General features: G+C 38.8%; 1 protein-coding gene across 1 annotated transcript in view; it reads right to left on the minus strand.

The window, feature by feature from the left end:
- LOC125483307 (PAN2-PAN3 deadenylation complex subunit Pan3-like) overlaps window positions 1–22,682 on the minus strand; it is a 77,481-nt gene that overhangs the window by 21,653 nt on the left and 33,146 nt on the right. Inside the window, exons 3-5 of the mRNA XM_048597927.1 lie at window positions 18,035–18,107; window positions 10,642–10,709; window positions 3,314–3,464 (exon numbers count right to left, since the gene is read on the minus strand). Of these exons, the coding sequence (XP_048453884.1) occupies window positions 3,314–3,464; window positions 10,642–10,709; window positions 18,035–18,107 (292 nt within the window). The remainder of the gene's footprint in view (window positions 1–3,313; window positions 3,465–10,641; window positions 10,710–18,034; window positions 18,108–22,682) is intronic.

The following is a 22,682-nucleotide window of genomic DNA, read 5'->3' on the forward strand; positions in this document are numbered from 1 at the left end:
CTAACTGTTCAGGATGTTTGTCCAGTGCGTACCGAAGCCAGTCAATCCAAGTTGATCTTAGACTCTATCCGCAGTCAATGCAGAGTTACTGGATCGCAGCCAGGATAACGAAAAGGATGCTACAAATAGGCCTCAGCTCCAGCTTCTGATTAGTGATCCTCCCTTGATCAGATAATCTGTTAACACCCATTCAATTTTCACACATGTCTACTGGTCACTTGGGTGAGGCACTGGAAGAACCACAACCCAGCAAGAAGTCAACTCCTTCAGGAGAAGAAAGAAGAAAAAAGGTGACAGGAAAAAGAGAAAACAAATGTGAAAGGTTTCTGACTTTCCTGGTACTGAACCAAAAAAAAAACTCCATTGTAAATATCAGCCTTTGAAACTTTCTACCAGCAATTTTGACTGCAGCTTGTATTTCGAATGATGGCAAAATAACTTCTCAATCAAACGTCAAAATTGTATATGTATTAAAACATGAATACAGTCAAAAGCACTTTTAAAATACCCTTTCATAGCATTTTAGACACGTAAATCTGAATTTGTTCTTTGGAAAAAGATGATAAATCTTTGCAGTAAAAGTGAACCTGGCAGGCGGGGAGGTTCGCGGGGGAGGTGGGGGGGGGGGAGATGCGGGTGAACCTCAGTACATATGGTCTGTCAACCACAAGTCCACTTATTTGCCAGACCTATTAAGGAGAGAGCAGACTCAATTCCCATGCTGCCTCAAGCACAAATATTATGAACTTCGCCATATCTTAAGTTTTGAGGCAGTCTAGTCAAGTTTTCGGTCAAAATTATGATTTATTGGAATTTCTTTTGTAGAATATATATTCTCATTTCAATAAAATACTGTTAATTTTATAATCCTTAATTCTTCTCCATTCTCCCATTAACAACAACTTGCAATCATTAAGTACTTGGTAAAACATCCAAAGACATTTCACAGAAGCATAATCAGACAAAAGATTGACACTAAGTCAAAAGAAGAAACATTAGGAGAGACCAAAAGCTTGGTCAAGGAGGATCATCTTAAAAAGGTAGAAAAATAGTTTGGTTCTGAGGGTCTCAAAAGAAGTGGCTGCACTGTGTGGATATATTGGTTGTAATTATCCAATATACCCTGGATTCTGCAAAGGTTTCAGCGATTAGAAAACTGCAAATGTTAACGACACTATTAGAGAACAGAGACAGGAAGCAATTACAAGAGGCCAGTTGACCCATTGAAACCCTTTTCTTAAGAGAGACAAAGTAATATTTAGAAGATTAGAATACAAATCAGGGAGACTCATGTGGCTTTGACAAAATAAAATTGGAGGAAATAGCTAGTAGGGAAGGTAATGGAAAACAAGTAAGTGTAAAGTATTTAGATTCCCATAAAGTATCCAATCAGGTGCTACACGTGAAAAGTTACCACACAAGACATGAGCTCATAATATTTGGAGTAACATATTAACATGGGAAGGGAATTAGTTAGCTAACAGGAAGCAAAGAGTTAGAATAATCAGGTCATATTCAGGTTAGCAAACTTTAACTAGTGGAGGGTCACAGTGAAGAGCGCTTAGGCTTCAATTATTTACAATATATATTAATGACTTGGATAAAATGTCCTGAGTGTATGGTAGCTAAATCTGATGATACGAAGACAGATGAAGAAGTCAAAATGAGTCTGTAAAAGGATACAGATTAGGTAATGAGAAGGGGTAAAACTTTGGCAGATGGAGTATCATACGGGAAATGTGTGCTTGGTTACCTTAGCACGAAGAACAGAAAAATAAAGTTATTTAAATGGAAAAAGATTGCAGAACCGAGATGCTGAGAGATCTGGGTGTCTCAATACATGAATCCCGAAACATTAACGTGCAAATAGAATAAGTGATCAGGAAGGCAAATGGCATGCTGGTCTTTACTGCAAGGGGAATGTATTATAAAAGTGGGGAAGTGTCACCACATCTGCTTAGGACCTTAATGAGACTGCATTTGGAGTACTTTGTCTCCTTACCCAAAGACGAATACAAGTGAAATGGAAGCAGTTCAGAGAAGGTGCACTTAGAAAATTCCTGGGATGAAATGGCTGTTTTCTGAGGCAAGGCTGAGCAGGTCAAGCCCATACTCATTGGGGTTTAGGAGATAACCTTGCTGAAATACTCAAGACTCTACGGGAACTTGACAGGGTGAATGCAAAGAGGATATTTCTCTTCGTAGGGAAGTCTAGAACAAGGTTTAAAAATTAGGAATCTCCCATTTTGAGAGAGATGAGGAGGAAATTTCCTCTCTCGCAGGTTCACTGCCATGGAATTAAGGCCACAATCAGATCAGACATGATCTTACTGAATGGTAGAATAGGCTCAATGGGCTGGATAGCTTGCTATCCCATTTCTTTTGGCATTAAACAGCAATTCCAGAATTTAAGGCATAAACAACTGAAGGTATGGCTGCAAATGGTGGCAAAAGGAAGTTGGTGATGCAAAGAAGACCAGAATTTGAGGCATGTAGAGATCTTGGAGCGGGCCTGGAGGAGATTACCAAAATATGGACGGGCAAAACCACGGATACATTTGAATACCTGGATGAGAACTGTGAAACTCAAGGTACTTTTTTTTGGCTGCACAGTCTTACTGGTGTAAGTTGCCAACTGATTATTAATTATTCAAGCATGATCCCTGGCATGAAGATCAGCAACCTGCTAGATTGCAATCAGTTTCATAACCTGATTTGATGGGTCTTCAAATATTTACAAGTTTAAAATTTCAGCCAATGTAGTGTCCATGAATCCAACCCACAGCCCTCCAAAGAATAGGACAGCTGTCCATTTATATAATATAGAAATGATTTCATAAATGCTATTAAATCACCAAATGGAAAATGGTATGCTTGATTACATTTCTGTTGGATCCTATTTTAATCAATTTCTACAGGGTTAAGCAGATATCAACATATTTTCCAGTCTCAGATGCATATCCCAGTTGAATCCAATTTGCAAGATTAAACTGTACCTAAGTCGTGCAATATTCTATGTGACTCTTTACAACCAGGCAATTTAGCAAGACATATCTCACAAGCTGTTTTTACACAAAAGCTAAAAAGTTCTTCACCTCTTAAGAAAGGGAAATTCCTCAGCAACATTTTTCACTTTCAAAGTATTGCTGGCTAGAATACTTTGCTTTTAAAACCAGTCCCTGTTCTTTATTCTTAAGAACAGTTTTTAAGTGACATTAAAATAAGCTGTGTACTTATTAGCCCATTGCTGACAATACAAGAAAAAATACGAATGAGTCTTTGCTGGCAATATACTGAATCACAAGTAACTTACCCGGGGCTAACCCAGCTGCTGATGGGCTGCCCAAGGATGGATGAGAGAACAAGGCTGGTGAAAAGGCCGACATGTTTGACTGGGACACAGAACTTAGTCGAGAGGTTGATCCTCCTTTAGGGATGAATTCATTTGCAGCTGGATTTGGTGTCTGCTGGTAAAATAATATTCTAGGTAATTACTCACATAACAACCAGAGTTCATTAAATAGCATTTAACTTAAAATTTCACCCTATATATATTTACATCAAAACACATGGAAACTTACAATTTATAAATAGATTAAAACAAAGTGTGAAATATTCTGCTTAAGAAAGGTAGCAGGGAGAATTCAAAGCATTGTTAACCAAGCCTATTTGCCTCAGGAAATTAATTATAAAATAACTGAACACTTTGAAAATTTCAGCTGATCAATTAGCATAGATTTATAATGGGTGGGTCACGCCAGACAAAACAGATTGAATTTTTTGAAGGGCTGAATAAGTGGACCAAGGACAGGGGAAGGTTTTGAACAGGTGTAAAAATATTATTAAAGACTAATAGAGCTTTTATATCTAGAAAAGCAGGTTTCAGCTATACAAAATGCTGTCTGGCACATACCTGGGATAGTATGAGCAATCTAGACAGAATATTTAGGCTTCACAGACTGCAGCATATATTTGTCAGAATTATAACAGGACTCCAAATGATTAAATTATTAAAAGATATTATACAAACTAGGTAGTGTGTTTATGGACATTACAAAAGTTAAGGACTAACATGATTTAAAATATTAAGGAGAAAAGATATTCTCTCTTCATCAATCATAATTTCAATCTGCTCCTATGGTCAATCCACCCAAATGGATCCCACATCGACCTCTACTTCCCTGCAGCAAAAACAAGAGTGATATTAAACTCGCTCCAAGGCCATTTAACCACCAGACTTACAACTATATTACCATTCCTTCACAAATGCTGGGTCAGCATCCCAGAACTCCCACCCTAACAACAGTGTGGATCTACTTACAGCACATGGATTACAATGATTCATAGCAGCGCACAACCCTTTCTGAAGGGCAAGTAGGGACAATCAATAAATTCTGGCTAGCTAGCCAGTGACACCCATATCAAGTGATTTTTCAAAAAAAAAAAAATCTTCCTACAGTGTGGTGCCTAAAATGGCTCACATTATCCCAAGTGTGGTCTAAATGGGGATTTATATAGCTGAAGCACGACTTCTATGGTCGTGTGTTCCAGTACACCAGACAAAGCTTATGTATGATTAGTGTTTTCAATTGTTTATCTGCTGATGCCATTTTAAAAATCTATGTATCTATATCCCCGATGATTTCTTATCAACGCAAATCTGCAAAACTGGAACATTCATGAACTTGAGTTACCCAACTCAGTAATAAAAATTCAGCACTTGCGTAGTCATTATGATATTAAAATTCTCTGAACACAATCACATTGTTGCAATCTAACATAGAACTTATTCTTGCACTTTCCATTTGAAAGACATTTGCTCAAAGTATAAATACCAGCACTGAAATTACAAAATGAAATCAACATAGTTTACACCAAGACCAAAAAAACATTCAGGGATGATTAAGCAGAATCCAGAAGTCATACAGTGTAGGAACAGGCCATTCAGCCCAACAAGTCCACACCGACTCCAAAATGCAGCCCACCCAGATTCACCCCCAACCCTATCCCTGTAACCCCGTATTTCCAATGGCTAATCCCCCTAGCCTACACATCCCTGGACACTACGGGCAATTTAGCGTGGCCAATCCACCTAACCTGCACATCTTTGGACTGTCTCTGAAGATCAAATACTAGGTGCTGAAAAAAATAAGGAATGAACTACTTCCCTTCAGAACTTTTAAAAAAGCAAGTCTGAATATTTTCTTAACAGTAAGAAACCAGGAACATCACTTGTATGGGTTTGTCTTTGCACTTGAACAAGAGGACGTATCCCAGAGGTCTTTGGCAATTATCCAGCAGGCTTAGAAGGGAGCTTTCCAGGCTCTGATTTTCATTTCTAGTCTGTGCTAGGAAGTCATTCAAGAGAGAGATGCATGTATCAAACTTCAAAGTGCTGAGGAGTCTTCTGCTGGAGAAACATGTGCTAACAGACAACCTTAAGGAGAAAGAGTTTAAAGTAACAAAATTATTCTAGGGTAAGAAATTATTATTAATCCCAGGCCAGAGTGTTAGGCTACAGTCAGTAGTGAAGTTACCTTTTGAAATATAAAAAAAAAGGAATTGAATCTGTCAGGAATAGTCTTGTGTTGGAAAGAAGCTAATTCAGGGGCATTGGAAGAATAACAATGAGGAGTTATCTACAGTTCCAGTAGGTGAGTTGAAATTTTAAGTACTCTAAGCCCAAAGTATTAACAAAGAAATGTTAGCCTCCCTTGGAAATGAGCTGGATTGCTGCTTCCTATAAGTATAGCGCAAGATGTTCTTCAAATTGCGCCAACATTTCTAAGTTGTGTCAGGTGTACTAATTCCAATACAAAGTTGTTGTTTCTACTCTATAAAGTGTGTTTAGGTTATTTTTACTGCGTGCTTAGAACTCTGAATCTGTGTTCAAAGGGAATGGCGTGTGTGTGTTTTTAATCTTCATTTCTGTTGCTAATAAACTTTGTTTCAACAATAAAACAAAACACAAGATTGCAATATTGTGTGCTTATGTTTTAGTAAAATATCACTTCAGTAACAAAACTAAAAAACAATTAATCTACCCAGCAAGGTTCCTGTCAGGGATCTACTTCTCCAGTAGCAACATCAACTGGACATTACTCCCCAACAGTTGGGGCCACTAAAACACAATTTTCTGTATTAAGATCTAACTTTATGAACTGGCACCCTCAATAAACCTACCTCCGCAAAAATTAGAAGCTTGAAATATCGAAAGTTTATTGTATTATTGCAATGTCAAGTAGTCAATTGAGGATGCAAGTGAGAAGGCTCTCATTATACAAGGATGCCATAGTTAGTTTATTTAAGCTACAGCCCTCACTCTTATCAAGTAAATTGAGAAATCCTCAAGCCTACAGGGCAATTACAGAGGTTGACAATACAGCAGTCCTTCCCTCGAGTCTCACTTATTCACAGTCACACCTTCCTGTCCCTGGCCAAATCAGAAGAGATTATCCTAACTGGTGCGACTGCCTCCTGATACAAAGCATTTCCAAGTGCTCACATGTCACAGACTTTGTACCTCAACCTCCAGCTAAATTACTGAGCTGAACCTCATCAAATCACAAACACTCATTGCAGACATTGTCGCTTCTGGAATACTGTGTAGTTCTGGTCGTCCCGTTATAGGAAGGATATTATTAAGTGGAAAGGGCTCAGAAGAACTTTAACAGGGTGTTGCCGGGAAAAGAGGGTTTGAATTATAAGGATAGGCTAGGACTTCTTTCACGGGAACATACAAGGTTAAGAGATGATCTTAGAGGTTTACAAAATCATGAGGAGTATAGCTAAGGTGAATGGTAGGTGTCTTTTCCCTAGGGTGTGGGATTTCATGACTATGGGGCATATTTTTAAGGTGAGAGGAGAAAGATTGAGAAAAGGCATGAGCTGGAAGAGCACAGCAGTCCAGGCAACATCCAAGGAGCAGGAAAGTTGACGTTTCAGATCGGGACCCTAGCTTCCCGACCCAAAACGTCAACCTTCCCACTCCTCTGATGCTGCCTGGCTTGCTGTGCTCCTCCAGCTCCACAAGGTGTTATCTCCAACTGCAGCATTGGCAGTTCTTACTATCTCACTAAATAGTTGGCTTCTTTCCCTGTATTAGAGCAAGAAACCAGTTCCTAATTAATTAGCTACACAGCTCTCACGGCACAGTGTGTTTACCCTGCCTTAGATGCAAGAAACTTTGTTCACTTACAATACTTTCCAGTCACTGCTAATTACAGACTGGATTTTAAAGAACAAACATAACAATTTAAACTCCCCTATTCAGCAAAACCTCAGGTTTGCTCTGTTTCCTTGGATGCACTCATTTACATAATAAAGTTAATGTATGCCATGAATGGAAATGACAAGCTTTTTATTTAAAGTAATCCTTCACATTCACTGATTGATTTCACAGGACTTGTGCTTGTTTGAAAGGTCAGTATTTATTGCCCTAAGTTGTCTTCTCGAAATGCTGCAGCCAATGTCTTGGTTGAAGTGCATCCATAGTGCTGCTGGGTGGAAGTTCTAAGGTTTTGACTCCACAACAGCGAAGAAACAGCGATCTAGTTCCAGGTTATCTTATCACGTTCCTTAGAGGGAAATATGGCAATTGAAGCTGTTGTTGGGTGTCTGCTGCTCTTCTTCTAAATGGCAGAGGTTTTAGATTTGGCAGTGCTGTCTAATGAGGGTTTAGTAAAATGCTGCAGAGTATCTTAAAGGTGGTACACTGCTAACACTAAGTGTTCACTTACTCTACTACTGGCAGAGAATATGGTGGGCAGGGTCCCAATTAAAGAGGCTGCCTAGTCTTGGTTGATATTGAGCTTCTTGAGTGCTGTTAAAGTGGACTCATCCAAGCAGCTGGCAAATCAGAAGGAAAGTTATTCACTACAGAACTGCCATCCTGTGACTAACTGACCTTTTATTTCCACGGTATTTATATGGCCTGTCCTGTAAAGTTTCTGGAAATGGTAACCCTCAGGATGTTGAAGGTTGTGGTTCAGCAACGATGATGCCATTTAACATCAAGGAGAGATTTTATTTTGTGGACATCATTACATAGATCTTGTGCAGTCCCAAACTGATTTCTAGCAGTCAGGCTTGTTGCATAGAATCTTTCTTCCCATGGCCACAAAGGACAAACACCCTGGATATCTTAACTTGCCATGGGTTGCACCTCTTTAACCATAGCAAGTTCCCTTCTATATGCCGGGTGGCAGCCCAAAGAAAGCGCAAATTCTCTTTGCTGCTTGTGGACTAAAAGCAGTCTTTTATCTGTCTGTGTGACCTTTCCCTCTCTCTTTCTCTCTCTCACTCACTTTCTCTCTTTCTATCAAAAGCTTTGGAGACACAAAGTCTGCCCAATTGCTATTGTCTTTATTTCAAGTCTGAGAACTTTGTACATTGTTCTGCAAATCCCTATCTGATCTTTAGTTGAGTTAAGCTATACAACCTTCTTTCCATGTTATTCTGTTCTATCTTGAAGTACAAACGTAATTTAAAGCATAAAGATCTTGTTAAATTTGCATTTGTAACAACATACATGTCCTCGTTCTTCATTCACTCTCTTTCTTCACTTCGCAGTCTAAGCCTTCACTCACATTCCTCCATCACTTCCTGGCTTCTCTGCTTCTTCATTTTATGTCAACTCTCCACCTTCAGTCTGTGCTCATTCTCCATCAACTCTCAGTCACTCTTCTTTTCCATCATAATCCTCCTTCATGTGACACTCACTCTCATTCACTGCTTACTCACTCTCCTTTTCAATTCTCATTCACTTTTCCCACTTTAATTCATAATTACTCTCCTCTATGACTTCCTGTTTACCCTTCTCCATTACTTGTTAGTTTTCAGTCAGAACTAAATGTTGTAGAGATTCCACTGCAATCAGACATAGACTCCTTCAGAATTTGAGGAATTGGAAATGGTATTGAACACTGTACAATCATTGACAAGCATCTTGACTTCTAACATTATGTTAGAGGGAAAGTCATTGATGTTGTAGCTAAGATAGTGAGCTAAGGACACTACCTAGAAAGGCTCCTGTAGCAACGATCTGCCTCCAAGAAATCTTCCTTTTTGATTTTAGGTATGATGCCAACCAATGAAGTCTTTGTTCCCCTGTTACCCATTGACCTTAGTTTTGCCAGGACTTCTTAATGCCACACACAAACAAATGCTGTCGTGATGTTGAGGCCAGTCTCTGAGTTCACCTCTGGAATTCAGCTTTTTGTCCATGCTTGGACAGTGAATGTATTAAGTCTGGGTAATCCATCAGTGAAGTCTAAAAACACTATGGTCATACCATTCAAAACTTAGTCTAGTACTTTCCCTTCCACTGAACTACTTTGTTTATCAGCATGTAGTATTCCTCAGACAAGGACAGGCAGCTTTGATTTACTCTGCCTATTCATACTACAGTGCAAAATCTTGGTTGGAGTGGAAATAAAGCAAAGATGATAGATAGACAGGTACATAGGACAAATTAAGCAGAAAATAAAACAAGAAAGGATCTTTTAGTATAGCAGATTTTTGTCCTCGAGGAGAATTTAAACTCTCAACTTTTAGAGGCAATACTGCAACCAAGTTTTGAGTTTACACTGAGAAGCCAAGTGCTCCTTCACATTTAAAAGAAAATTAAGACATTTAAAGTTATTTTCCAAGTTAGTTGGGCAAAAATGAAAGCTTACCTTACAACTAAACCAATTTGACCAGCCATTCACATTTGGCAAACTAGCTGAGAAAATCTAATTGATTCAAATGTTCAAGTACAAGACTGATGTTTGTTGTGAATTTTGCAAGTTATTTAGAAGTGCAATTAAAAAAAAATTTTTTCGCTTGCACCACACCAGAAATATCAGAATATATTTTATCAGTATCTATAAGAATATATGCATCAGCGATAGGTATATGCATTGATTTAATAAAGAATAATAAAGAATTTATGAAGCAATAGAGTAAACTGATTAATGAAATGATCAGACAGCATCACTTTCCAAAAGTTAAGCTATAATAACTAGCTATTTCAATGCCAAGATCATACATTTTTTGAACTGCATTGAGTAGCTTCATTCAATTCTAACTGTTTCAGTTTGAATGAAGCAAAGCACTGGGGATGTCCACATTGTAAGAGGATCAGTTAAGCAAGAGCACTTTGAGTACAAGAAATGATAATCATTGCTGTGAAATATATTCGAGAGAAATTACCAGTGTATTTTATAAGTACCACCGCAAAGAAAATTATGATTACCTACTAAAGAGATATCACATGGTACAAAACTTTCACTTGGCATCACAGTTCAGAATAATGCCTGCACTTTTTTGGCAGCATGGCTTATGGCATCATTTGAACTGGATTCCGGATTTGTTCTGTTTTAGAACTTTGTTCAGTATTTAACCTTCCAACGCCCCTCCAGTGAACAGTTATTTTAAGGTTTGAACAGAACAATGCAGTGGTGTCTGTAAATATAAGAGACACAAATGTCATTTAATTTCATCTTTTTGGTTGAAAGGGTTCATTTTTCATAATTTTCCTCTCCCTCCATGATAAAGGCGCAGGAGAATGGATCTTTTGAGTTGACTGAGGAACAGAAATACAAAGAAAAGAAAATAATTAAGTCACTTTGCAATTAAAAATGTAGTCAAACTACCTACCTTTCTCCGCTGAGAAATGCTGAGGCCAGAGAAATCACTGAACAATGAGGCAGATAAATTTAGTTGATCTGCAAAATAAGTTTGAATCTTCAGTTACAAACCAATCAGTAATCCCTACATATACTCAATTATATTGAGCCAGAATTGAATGAGGCTAATAATGAGGTCAATGGCATTCACCAGTGTGTGAAAATGGTGCAGCAATTTCTTATTATGACACATGCACAGTTAAATGTGAATGTCCAAAAGATGCAAAGCTTTGTTCTTCTATTACTACATTTGCAAAAACCATATTGTTGTCTGCCTCAAATACTTAAGGCACTACATGATATGAACAAATGAATTAGTAGCAGAAATGGGCCATTCAGTGCTTCAAGCCTGAATCATCGTTCAATAAAATCACAACTGGGCTGATTGTGTTTTGAATCCCGCATTCCAATCAACCCCCAACAAGCTTTGATTGTCAAGCCTAACAAGAAACCATCTACCCCCACCTAAAAGTATTCCAGTGACCATGCCTCCACTGCTGCCTTAGGCAGACAGTTCCAAAGTCACACAAGCCATCCGCAAAAGAAACTCATCAGGGAGACCATTAATTTTAAAAACGGTGTTCCCAGTTCCTAAAGTTCTGGTCTCACCCACAAGAGGATGCATCCTTTACATGTGCAACTTGTCACGACTGTTCAGGATATTTTACCCTCATTCAAGTCACCCCTCATTTTTCTAAACTCCAGTGGAAACAAGCCCAGAAGCTCCCGTATGCGTCATGTGAACACAAGTATTCTTTTGACAGCATAATTTCATCACTGCCAATCAACCACTCCAATATTAGGTTTAACTACAACAAAGATTGACAGTAACAATTGGAACAGAACAATGGGCATTTTTTTAAAGCAGGAGACTTTCAGTGCAGGCTAATTTCAACAAATATGAAATCAAGAGGAGCCTTTTGGATATTGAACAAAAGAGAAAAGTGATGAAGCAGAATAAAATGCAATTTGTACAGCATGCAAATTCTTCAAGCAAGACTCAGGTAAAGGGTGGGGGTGGGGGATGGAGAAGACTGTAAAGGAAAATAAGACTAAAAAAAAGAGAATGGGAGAACAGAACAACATTCAAAATAAAAGGGAATCCAAAAGTTCTCAGGCACCTAAATTGTAAAACAGGTGCTAAGATGTAAAATAGGTACTATTAGGATGTTTTGCATGAAGGGCAAAGTTAAAATACTTAAGTACTTTATCAGGGTATCCTTAAACAATGCTGACAAAACATTGGCAAAAATAGAGATGGCAAAGGTAATGGATGGAATAAAAATTGAAACAGGACATACTGGAAAAGCTTAAAGAAAGGTAACATCGCATGTTACTAAATGTAGTGGGTGTAGAAATAGCAGAAGAGCTTGTCACAATCTTCTAATGTTTCCCAGATATTGGGGAGATTCGCAAGTGGCAAGTGTGTTATCTTTATTTCAAGGATAGATATAAAGGCAGTCTAAGTATCTGCAGGCCAGTCAGTTTAACATCTCTGGGATGAAAGACTTTTAAATTAATAAATAGGAGAATTATGAGGTTTCTTCTTTCTGACAAAGGGTCACAGGACTCAACATATTAACTGTTTTTCCCTCTACAGATGATGCCAGACCTGCTGAGTTTCTCAAGCACTTTCGATTTTTGTTTCAGATTTCTACTGCCCAGAGTTCTTTGTTTTATTTTCACACTTCATTAATCTAGTTGAGTTTCTGATGAAGTACTAAACAAGACTGATGAAGGAAACGGAGTTGATATTGTCTAGATTTTAAGAAAGTGCTCAACAAAGGATCACAAAATGCCAGCGAACAAAACTGGTGCTCACAGAATGGATGAGTCAGTGCCAGCATGGATTAAAAACATGCATGACAGACAGAAAATAATGAATCATGATAAAGATTTTTCAGACTGAAGGACAGTAGACACAGATATTCCCCACTCAGTGCTGTGGCTCCTGCTTTGATTGAGTACATGTAAAGGACTTGGATATTGGAATATAGAGTAAAACTTCAAAATGTGCCAGCAATACAAACTTGGCAAGAGTGACAAACATTAAGAATGATACAAATATACTGCTACAGGACACAGATTGGTTAGCAGAACAAGCAGACAAGTGGAACGTGGAATTTATGCAAAGAAGTGTGAAGTGATGCATTTGCAAACAAGGTTGAGGGAGAGGCAAATAAACTTAATGATACAGTTCTAAACAACACACGAGGTTAGAGAAACTGGAGAGGGAAGGCATGTACATCATGGAAGGTGACAGAACATGATTAGAAAGTGGAATCTTGGACTTATAAATAGCAAAATTGATTACAAGAAGCAGATCAGTGAGGAGAGAGATTGGGGTGTAGTGGTATGATCTGCTCATCCAGAGGTCCAGGCTAATACTCTGGGAGCATAAATTCCAACATGGCAGCTGGCAAAATTTAATATTTAATTTATAAATTCTAGAATTTAGAAAGTCAATTGTTCTAAAAACCCATCTCGTTCACCAATATTCTTTACAGAAGGAAATCTGTTGTTGCCTGGTCTGGCTAACATGTGACTTCAGAATCACATCCATGTAGTAGACTCTCAAGTGCCCTCTAACATAGCCGAGCACTCAGTTGTATCGAACTGCTAAAACTCCAGGGAATGAATTCAACTTAAGTTTGGAAACAGCAGCAGCAAATCCAGTCCTACTGACCTACAAAGTCCACTTTACTAACATCTGGGAGCTAGTGCCAAAGTTGGGAGACCTGTCTCATAAAATAGTTAAGCAACAGCATTACATAATTATGCTCTCAAAATCACACCTTACAAAGTACGAGATTTCACCATCCATGGGTATACACTGACCACCAGAAGACATCTATGCCAATTCTGAACCTAGCTCCAATTTCTTTATGGGGTAATCACCTACTGCATTACATCTAAGGTACTTAAATTATGATACCTTCTCCAGCTGTTAACCATTTAAAGAAAGAGAATATTATTAATATTTTAATTTTCACATTTATAAAAAAATTTTTAAAAATGATTAATGAGATTAAGTGGACACCTCTTTCCAAATGCTATCAGGCACAGTGGATCAAATGACCTCCTTACACGTTGTAAAATTTTTATTCTTTTGTTTTTACAAAGACTTATTCCAGAAAGTCCATGATTATAATAAAGAAATGCTAGGAAACTATGGTATAATATGCAAAGTCAAACGCATATCTAATACAACCTTTAAAAAGGGACAGATGCAATATTCTTAATGATCATGCTGCAGCTATTTTTTTCCTCCAAGTACTTGCTTTATACAAGATTAATTAAGAGCTCTATGTGAATTGTCACATTGACCCTGATGTGGTTGAGAGGGTCACATGTTCCAACTATCTCTTCAGTGATGCTGTTGAAAGCTCCTTGCTCCAAAGGTTGGTGCCATCCTTGGTGACACGATTGGGAGAAGTACCAAAGAGGAGTCTGAAAATTCCTCAGTGGCATAATACTGAATGAAAAACATGCATCTCACCAGTTGGAAAGGTGGAAGGTGGTTACAGCAGCAAGCAGTCCTGGATGTTATAACTCGACATCTGTGACCATGTAATCTGACCACCAATCCATTAGGATGATGCAGTTAGTGATGGCACCCTAAAGTCCCTACTTAAAAGAAAGTCCTCTGCAGTTTTCTACCAGAGTCCATTAGTCAAACTCTGTGGCATTAAGAGATTTGGCATGGGTCAGGGCTGGGAACCAGAAAGTCCCTAGTCAAGAATCTGTAAACAAACGTTGGATGCATTAAAGTGGTTGTACATTTTTGTTTGGCCAGAGCTGTTTTTTGGACAGCAGCATCTATGACTCAGTGGTCTTCTTCAGGCTAACAGTTGTTCTCCAAATGTCGGTTGGTTCATTTTTTTGGGGGTGGGTGGGGGCGGTTCGTAAGAAGAAAAATTATCTTGAAAATTGGATATCCTACTTTCTCCTGGCTTGGGGATGACACCCTGTTGGATTGTTATCTTTGTGCTCAATAAAAAGTAAAATTTTAAAAATGTGTAACTTGGAATAAAAATACTTGAGAATAATCTCAACAGCAACCATCCAGCAAGAAGACATGCATTCTTATGTGAGCTATAAAAATGCCAAATTGATATTGCCATTCCCAATGACACACTCATTCATAGGTAAGAACAGTTGAATGGAAGAACCAGGGGATACACTCTTACTGAAATTGAAAGGGAGACAGCAACCTTCAATTTCAATGAGTTGGTTTTACCCTCTGAAATAGGATCTTGCATGTGCTGTTATTTATATGAATGAAACACAAATGAGATTTCACCTACAACTAAACAATATGATACAATCATCAGAGCTTATGCCCCAACACTCAACTCAATGAGATGTTGAGGAAAGGGTTGTTCTGACGTTGAACGCCCCCAACAGCCATCTCAAAAGAAAATGTCATCGTTCTGGGAATTTAATGCCAGGTTTGGCTGTGACAAGAGCGACACCATGGAGAAAACTGGTGTGGAAAACCAAAAGGTCCCTGCTACTGGCAAAGTATGCTCAGCACGGCCTCATTTTAACAGGTTTCCTCTTCCACAAAGTACTGGCCGTTCTGGACTTTTTTTGGGGGTGGAAGGGAAAGGTTTGGCAGTTGATGCACTATGGTTGCTAGGCACTTACAATTGCGTACCCAGAACACTGCCATAGTGAAGGTTCCTTTTCCTAAGCAATTTCAGCTTCTTCAAAGACTTTGTCGTAACATCAGTACTGGTTTGTTTGCTAACGATTCCTCAGTGTTGGTTCCATTCACAACACTAATAATGTAGCCCATACCTTCTTACAAAACCTGGGTAACATCTAGATTTTGGCTGACTACTGATAGTTAACATTTAAGCCAGTTGTTGATTATATCTGGCTGCCTTCCCCATAACTTCAGCAGCACAGCCAGCAAGCTTCCTACTACAATACTATATAGATCACCAATTACCAAAAGCTTATTTGGACCAGTCACAATAACACTGCAGCTACAAAACCAGGGCAGAGACTTAATAATATTGCAATGAATGGACCCATCTCTTCAGACCTTACAAGTTTTGTAGGTTGTAAAGATACCAAATCAGAAGTGCACTGAAATAGTTATACCGGAGGTCGTAGACATGCTTGCTAAGCCAGTGAGAGTTTGGATGCAAACGTTTCGTCACCCTGCTAGGTAACATCGCCAGGGCACCTCCGGTGAAACTTCAGTGTTCTGTCCTGCTTGTTATTTAAATGCCTCAGTTTGCTGGGGTGGTTGGTATTACTTCGGATTCTGTTTCTCAGTGGTTTATACACAGGTTCTTATCCAATGTGTTTGTTGATGGAGCTCCGGTTGGCATACCGGGCCTCAAAGAATTCCCTGGCATGTCTCTGTTTGACTTGTGCGATGACAGATGTGTGGTCCCAGTCGAACTCGTGTCCCTCATTGCCGGTGTGTAGTGAGACAAGTGAGAATTAGTCGTGTCTCTTGGTGGCTGGTTGGTGTGCATGTAACCTTATTGTCAGTTTTCTTCCCGTTTAGCCTACGTAGGGTTTCTCACAGTCCTTGCATGGTATTTTGTACGTTATACCAGTTTTGCTGGTTTTGGGTATAGGATCCATTATGTTTGTCAGTAGCTGTAGTAGGGGGTTGTTGGTTTGTGAGCTACTCTGATACCTAGAGGTCTGAGTAGTCTTGTGGTCATCTCTGAAATGTCCTTGATGTATTGTAGGGTGATTAATGAGCCTGGTCAGGTTGTGTCTTCCTGTTGCGATCTGTCTTGGAGGTAACGGCGGATTGTGCTTTTCAGGTATCCATTCCTTTCGAAGACTCCGTATAAATGCTCCTGTTCTGCTTTGCTTAGTTCCAGGTTGCTGCAATGTGTTGTGGCTTGTTTAAATAGTGTCCTGATGCATCTCCGTTTGTGGGCGTTGGGGTAGTTGCTAGTGTAATTCAGTATCTGGTCATTTGTGTGGTATTGCTATATACGCTAGTCTGGTGTTCCCATTGTTTTTGAGTTCGACTATTATGTCCAGGAAGGGTAGTCGGTTGTTGTTCTCTTCTTCTTTTGTGAATTTTATCCCAGTAAGGATGTTGTATATATGTCGGTGGGTTTCTTCTAGTTTCATGCGTTTAATAATCATGAAGGTGTTGTCTACATATTGGACCCAAAGTTTGGGTTGTATAGTGGGGAGTGCTGTCCATTCTAAATTCTGTATTACTGCTTCTGCAATCAGTCCTGATATTGGGAATCCATTGGTATTCTGTTGCTTGCTTTAATAGCACTGTCCAACCTGTGACCTCCACCACTAAGAACTAGAATAATACGATGAATGGAAACACCATCCCTGAATTCCCTAAAATTACCAACTTTTTCAATTTAGATATATACTTCCATTCCTTCACCATAAGGAGTTCCTAATCCTGGAATTTCCTACATAGCATGACATGCACAAGGACAAATCCGTTATTTTCTAAATGACATTTAAGAATCAATAAGAAATGTACCCATATCTGCATCAATTGCACCGCAAATTAGTTTTCTTTTAAAAATGAGATTCAATTCATAGACATTAGTTAATTGTTTCTACACAGCAATTATTCTTTTAAAGTGTATTGCTCCATTATTATTGATTAGCAAAGCTTTTGCTCCAGCATATTCTACACTCCTATACATTTTCTCAGATATTTTACATTACAAATTATTTTCTCCTACTTCTTGATTCCAGAACACAGTTACTTCCCAAGTCTCTGCCATCCTTGAAATTACGGAATCAATTTATAAAGTGGAAATTGAGTGGACTGACTAATTATTATTTCCGTGGTATAAAAGATGATAAGGTGCAGAAAGGGGGAAGGTATTACTTACAAAAAGGAATGTCCCAGCATTCCACAGGACTGCCAATACACATTAATTGAGTAAAAGGTAGAAAATACATAATCCTAAAATGATACACAAAAATCATATTTAAATAATCTGTTTCCAAAATATGCCTTCTATAATGTGTCAAATTAAAATTTGTATTTTATCAACATGCAAGGTTTGATATCTCAAATCGGAGCCAGAGCCAGAACCAAATCAAATAAGGACAATCATGTAATTTTAAATTAATTTACATTGGATATTTACTGCATTACAAGCAAACTGAGTTGGATACAATCGAACTTGCTTCTGAGCATAGTAATGTTAAAAAGAATGAGTTGGGTAAATATCTGGAACATGAGTTTCTCAAAACAAAGAATGTCAAACATCATAACCCTACCAACACACTCTCCCCCTCCCAGTGCCCACGTTTAGCAAACTAAATCACAGAAAGTACCTATAATATACTACATTTTTCTAAAATATACACGACTGAATTACAGTAAAATACTTTACCATGTCCTGCACAAGCATATGCTTTGGCACAATCACTCAACAGGCTGGGTGAGCTGCTGCTGTTAGCTTGCCTCTGTAAGCAAAAACAAGTATTATTATAACTGTCTTTTTATGATATCCATGTTCTCACACGTCAATCTACATGCCTCTTTGCAAACTTTCACCTGCCTTTCATCCTTTGTTTAAATATATCAGGTTACCAACAGACTTCATCATTATCACAGGCTTTCTTAAATGTTGTATGCTTACCTATTGATACTTCATTCATTTTACAAGTTTGCTTGCACCAACAGGAATACCAGAGTCAACTATGGGCCAGTGTCACTGATAGCTTTTTAAGGGAGACAGAATTTCACTATGCACTCTGAATGGCTGGGTACTACCACTTTCTAAGGTAAAAGGCTGTAGACTCAGAGAAGCACATTGGATCTAACAATAGGGGAATTGACCTTCAATTCTATGAATGCATTGAGATTTTCCCAGCTTTGTGCAGAATTGAATGAGATTTGCCTTTCAATTGAAGCATGAGACTAAGGCCTTCACTGTCTGTTCAGACTGGCATTATAGATCTCATGATAACACTCAGAGCAGCAATAAAGTTCACCTATTTCCAGCCGATAACTATCTACTGATAACATCAAACCAGCTTATTTGATCAGTTATTTTGATGATGCTTGTGGAGTCTAGCTATGCACAAATTGTCATCTGCACGAACCTTAATTGTGGTTCCCAAATTAATTTTATTGGAAACCCCCTTTTCAAATGGATTACAAATCCATTTCCAGTTCAGCATAACCATCCACTTCTCACCTATTCACTATTCAGCAGCCTAGTGTTTCAAGGATTTCCTTCCTTCTCTGCAATTTCACCTGCATGCTGGTAGCCTGGTGCATTTCTGCCATCTGGACACCTGGCCATAAGTGTTAACATAGCTTCAGTCTGGGTCCAGTCAGTAAGGCAGGCTGCCATACTCACAGAATAAATCTCACTCAATTTGCAATTTCAGATCCCTGGAGAAGGCTGAAGAAATAATTCTTCCCTATCCATTACTCAGCCCCTGCTCTCCATACCCATCTAGATGTCTTTGGGAACTTAATTCTTTTAACTTTCTCAGTCAATCCAAGGCTCCATTAATCTGGTTATCTGTTTCCAGTCCCCACTCAGTAATCAAGTACCAGTAGGTCTGCACAATTTCCTCCACCTCCCAAACACAACTTCCATGATCTAGATACCAAACTCCCTGGGTGCACGAGCCTCACATCAGTCACAGAATCATAGAGATGTACAGCATGGAAACAGACCCTTTTGGTCCAACTCATCCATGCTGACCAGATACCCTAAATAAATCTAGTCCCATTTGCCAGCATTCTATTCATATACCCATTCAGATGCCTTTTAAATGATGGAATTATACCAGCCTCCACCACTTCCTCCGGCAGCTCATTCCATACATGCACCACCCTCTGCATGAAAAAGCTGCCCCTTAGGTCCCTTTTAAATCTTTCCCCTCTCACCTTAAATCTATACCCTCTAGTTTTGGACTCTCCTGGGGAAAAGACATTGGCTGTTCAGGTTATCTATGCCCCTCATGATTTTATAAATTTCGATAAGGCCACTGCCGAGCCGCTGATGCTCCAGGGAAAATAGCCCCAGCCTATTCAGCCTCTCCCTATAGCTCAAACCCTCCAACCTGGCAAAATCCTTGTAAATTTTTTTTAAACCTTTTCAAGTTTCACAAAATCCTTCCTATAGCAGGGAGACCAGAATTACATACAGTTTTCCAATAGTGACCTGACCAATGTCCTGTACAGCCGCAACATGGCCTCCCAACTCCTATACTCAATGCACTGAACAATAAAGATAAGCATACCAAATACCTTCTTCACTATCCCATCTACCTGCGGCTCTACTTTCAAGGAACTACGAACCTGCATTCCAAGATCTTTTTCTTCAGCCACACTCCCCAGGACGGTACCATTAAGTGTACAAGTCCTGCCCTGATTTGCTTTTCCAAAATGCAGCACCTCTTATTTATCTAAATTAAACTCCATCTGGCACTCCTCGATCCATTGGCCCATCTGATCAAGATCCCATTGTACTGAGGTTCTTCACTGTCCACTACACCTCTAATTTTGGAGTCATCTGCAAACTTACTAACCATATCTCCTACATTCACCTAAATGACAAAAAGCAGTGAACCCTGCACAAATCCTTGTGGCATACCGCTGGTCACAGGCCTCCAGTCTGAAAAACAACCCTCCACCACCACCCTCTGTTCCCTACCTTCGAGCCGGTTCTGTATCCAAACGGCTAGTTCTCCGTGTTCCATATGATTTAACCTTGCTAACCGATCTACTATTAGGAACCTTGATGAACACCTTACTGAAGTCCATATAGATCACGTCCACTGCTCTGCCCTCATAAGTCCTCTTTGTTACTTCTTCAAAAAACTCACAATTTAGTTAGTGAGAAAAATGTCCATAATACAGAGGCGGTGATGCTGGACGGCCTAAAAACACAGAGGTGGATAAATCCCCAGGACCTGATCAGACGTACCCTAGAATTCTGTGGGAAGCTAGGGAAATGATTGCTAGGCCGTTTGCCAAGATATCTGCATCATTGATAGCCACAAACAAGGTGCTGGAAGATTGGAGGTTGGCTAACGTGGTGCCACTATTTATGAGATGTGGTAAGGGAAAGCCAGGTTACTATAGACCAGCGACATTGGTGGTGGGCAAGTTGTTGGAGGGAATTCTGAGGGACAGGATTTACATGTATTTGGAAGGGCAGGGACTGATTAGGGAGTCAACATGGCTTTGTGCGTGGAAAATAGTGTCTCATTTGGAAAGTATTAGAAACACACAGTCTTAAGAATGCACTTTAAAAAAAACATGATCAGAACAAATCTATTAGATCTTTTGAGGATGCAATTAGTAGGGTAGATATGGGACAACCAGGAGGTAGCGAATGTGGATTGCCAAAATACATTCAATTACAGTGCCACACAAAATGATAATAGTCAAAACGAGGGCTCATGAATTGGGGAAGACAAATTAGTATGGGTAGAGATTGGCTAACAGGCAGAAAGCAAAGAGTCAGGATAAATGGTGGACTTTAAGTTGGCAAGCTGTGGCTCATGGAATACCACAAGATTCAGCGCAGAGAATACAACCATTTATATCTATATTAATGACTTAGACAAAAAGACAAAAAGTAAGATATTTAAGTTTACTAATGCCAGGTAGGAATGCAAGCTGCAAGAAGGGCACAAAAGGCTGCAAAGTGATACAGACAGATTAATTTTATGGGTGTCAAGATGGCAGATCGTGTGTAATATGAAGAAGTGAGAGATTATTTACTATGATCATAAGCATAGAAAAGCAGAATTTTTTTTAAAAAAGTTGTGAAGCATGTAAATGTTGATGTTCAGACAGACTTGGATGAATCACAGTATGCAGGTACAACAAGAAATTAGAAAAGCATATGTCATGCTGTTCGTTCTTGTAAGGGGATTGGAGTACAAGAATAAAAGAGATCTTGCTACAAATGCAGGGCATTGGTGAGACCACACCTGGAACACAAAGTTCTGTATCTGTATTTTTAAAAAGATATATTTGCATTGGGGGCAGGACCTGAAACAAGGGAGTTGTCCTAAAACAGGTTGAATAAATTATCCGTATTCTCTTGAGTTTAGAAGAATGAGAGGATGAAACATTCAAGATTATGATGGACTAGAAAGATGTTATTATCTCAGTTGACGATATTGCTAAACAAGTCAGATCATCGATTGAGATCTAACTTGATAGATCATAGTTTGTTTTGCTTTTGGTTTTAACAAGGTTATCTCTGTGACAAAAGCATGCAACATTCTAGATTTTGCTTTAACAATACAATAATAGTTTGTTAAGCAAAAGAAATGAAGGTAAAATAAAGTAGACTGATTTATTTACAACATAAATTTATAGTTATTAAAAACACGCAGTACAAGAATAATCCCATTAATCCCAAAAAAGTTCTTTTCAAGTTTCAAAGAAAAAAAATCCCTTGTCCAGAAGACACACCAGAAACTGTTTCTCTAACACTTCAACAGCCTTAAGGTAACTGTGAATTTGACTCCCCGTCTGAAACCTCTGTCAAGTAATCTAGTTTATTATATTCTCCCCTTGTCAGGAGCACTGCTCTATCTCCACGCAATGGCTTCACAGAATTGCCAAAAACATAGTAAAATTGAAACAAAAGCCACTCCCTCCACAATGGGCCCTCTCCTTGAACTTTCCTTAATAAATAATATCCAGTCTAGATATTTCTAACAGGTACCTTTAGTCTATCTTGCTAGGTTGCAAAGTCCTCAAGTAAACAACCATCCATTAGGTTCCAAAGTAGTCCTCACAATTTGTGTCTAAAGAAATTGCCATGGCTACTGAAATACTTACAACTTAATAATTCCTGACCCACAAAAAAACTCAACTTTCAAAATTCAAAACGTAAATTTAAAATAAACGATATTAACTGCATAACTCAGACAGTTTATATCACAAGGGAAGATACTAAGACATGCTTTCCTCTGGCTGGGGAGTCTCAAACAAAGAGAAACAGTTTCAGAATAAGAGGCAGTAGGAACTGCAGATGCTGGAGAATCCGAGACAAC

The sequence above is a fragment of the Rhincodon typus genome, chromosome 6 (genome assembly GCF_021869965.1).
Source record: "Rhincodon typus isolate 14 chromosome 6, sRhiTyp1.1, whole genome shotgun sequence".
NCBI classification, from domain to species: Eukaryota; Metazoa; Chordata; class Chondrichthyes; order Orectolobiformes; family Rhincodontidae; genus Rhincodon; species Rhincodon typus.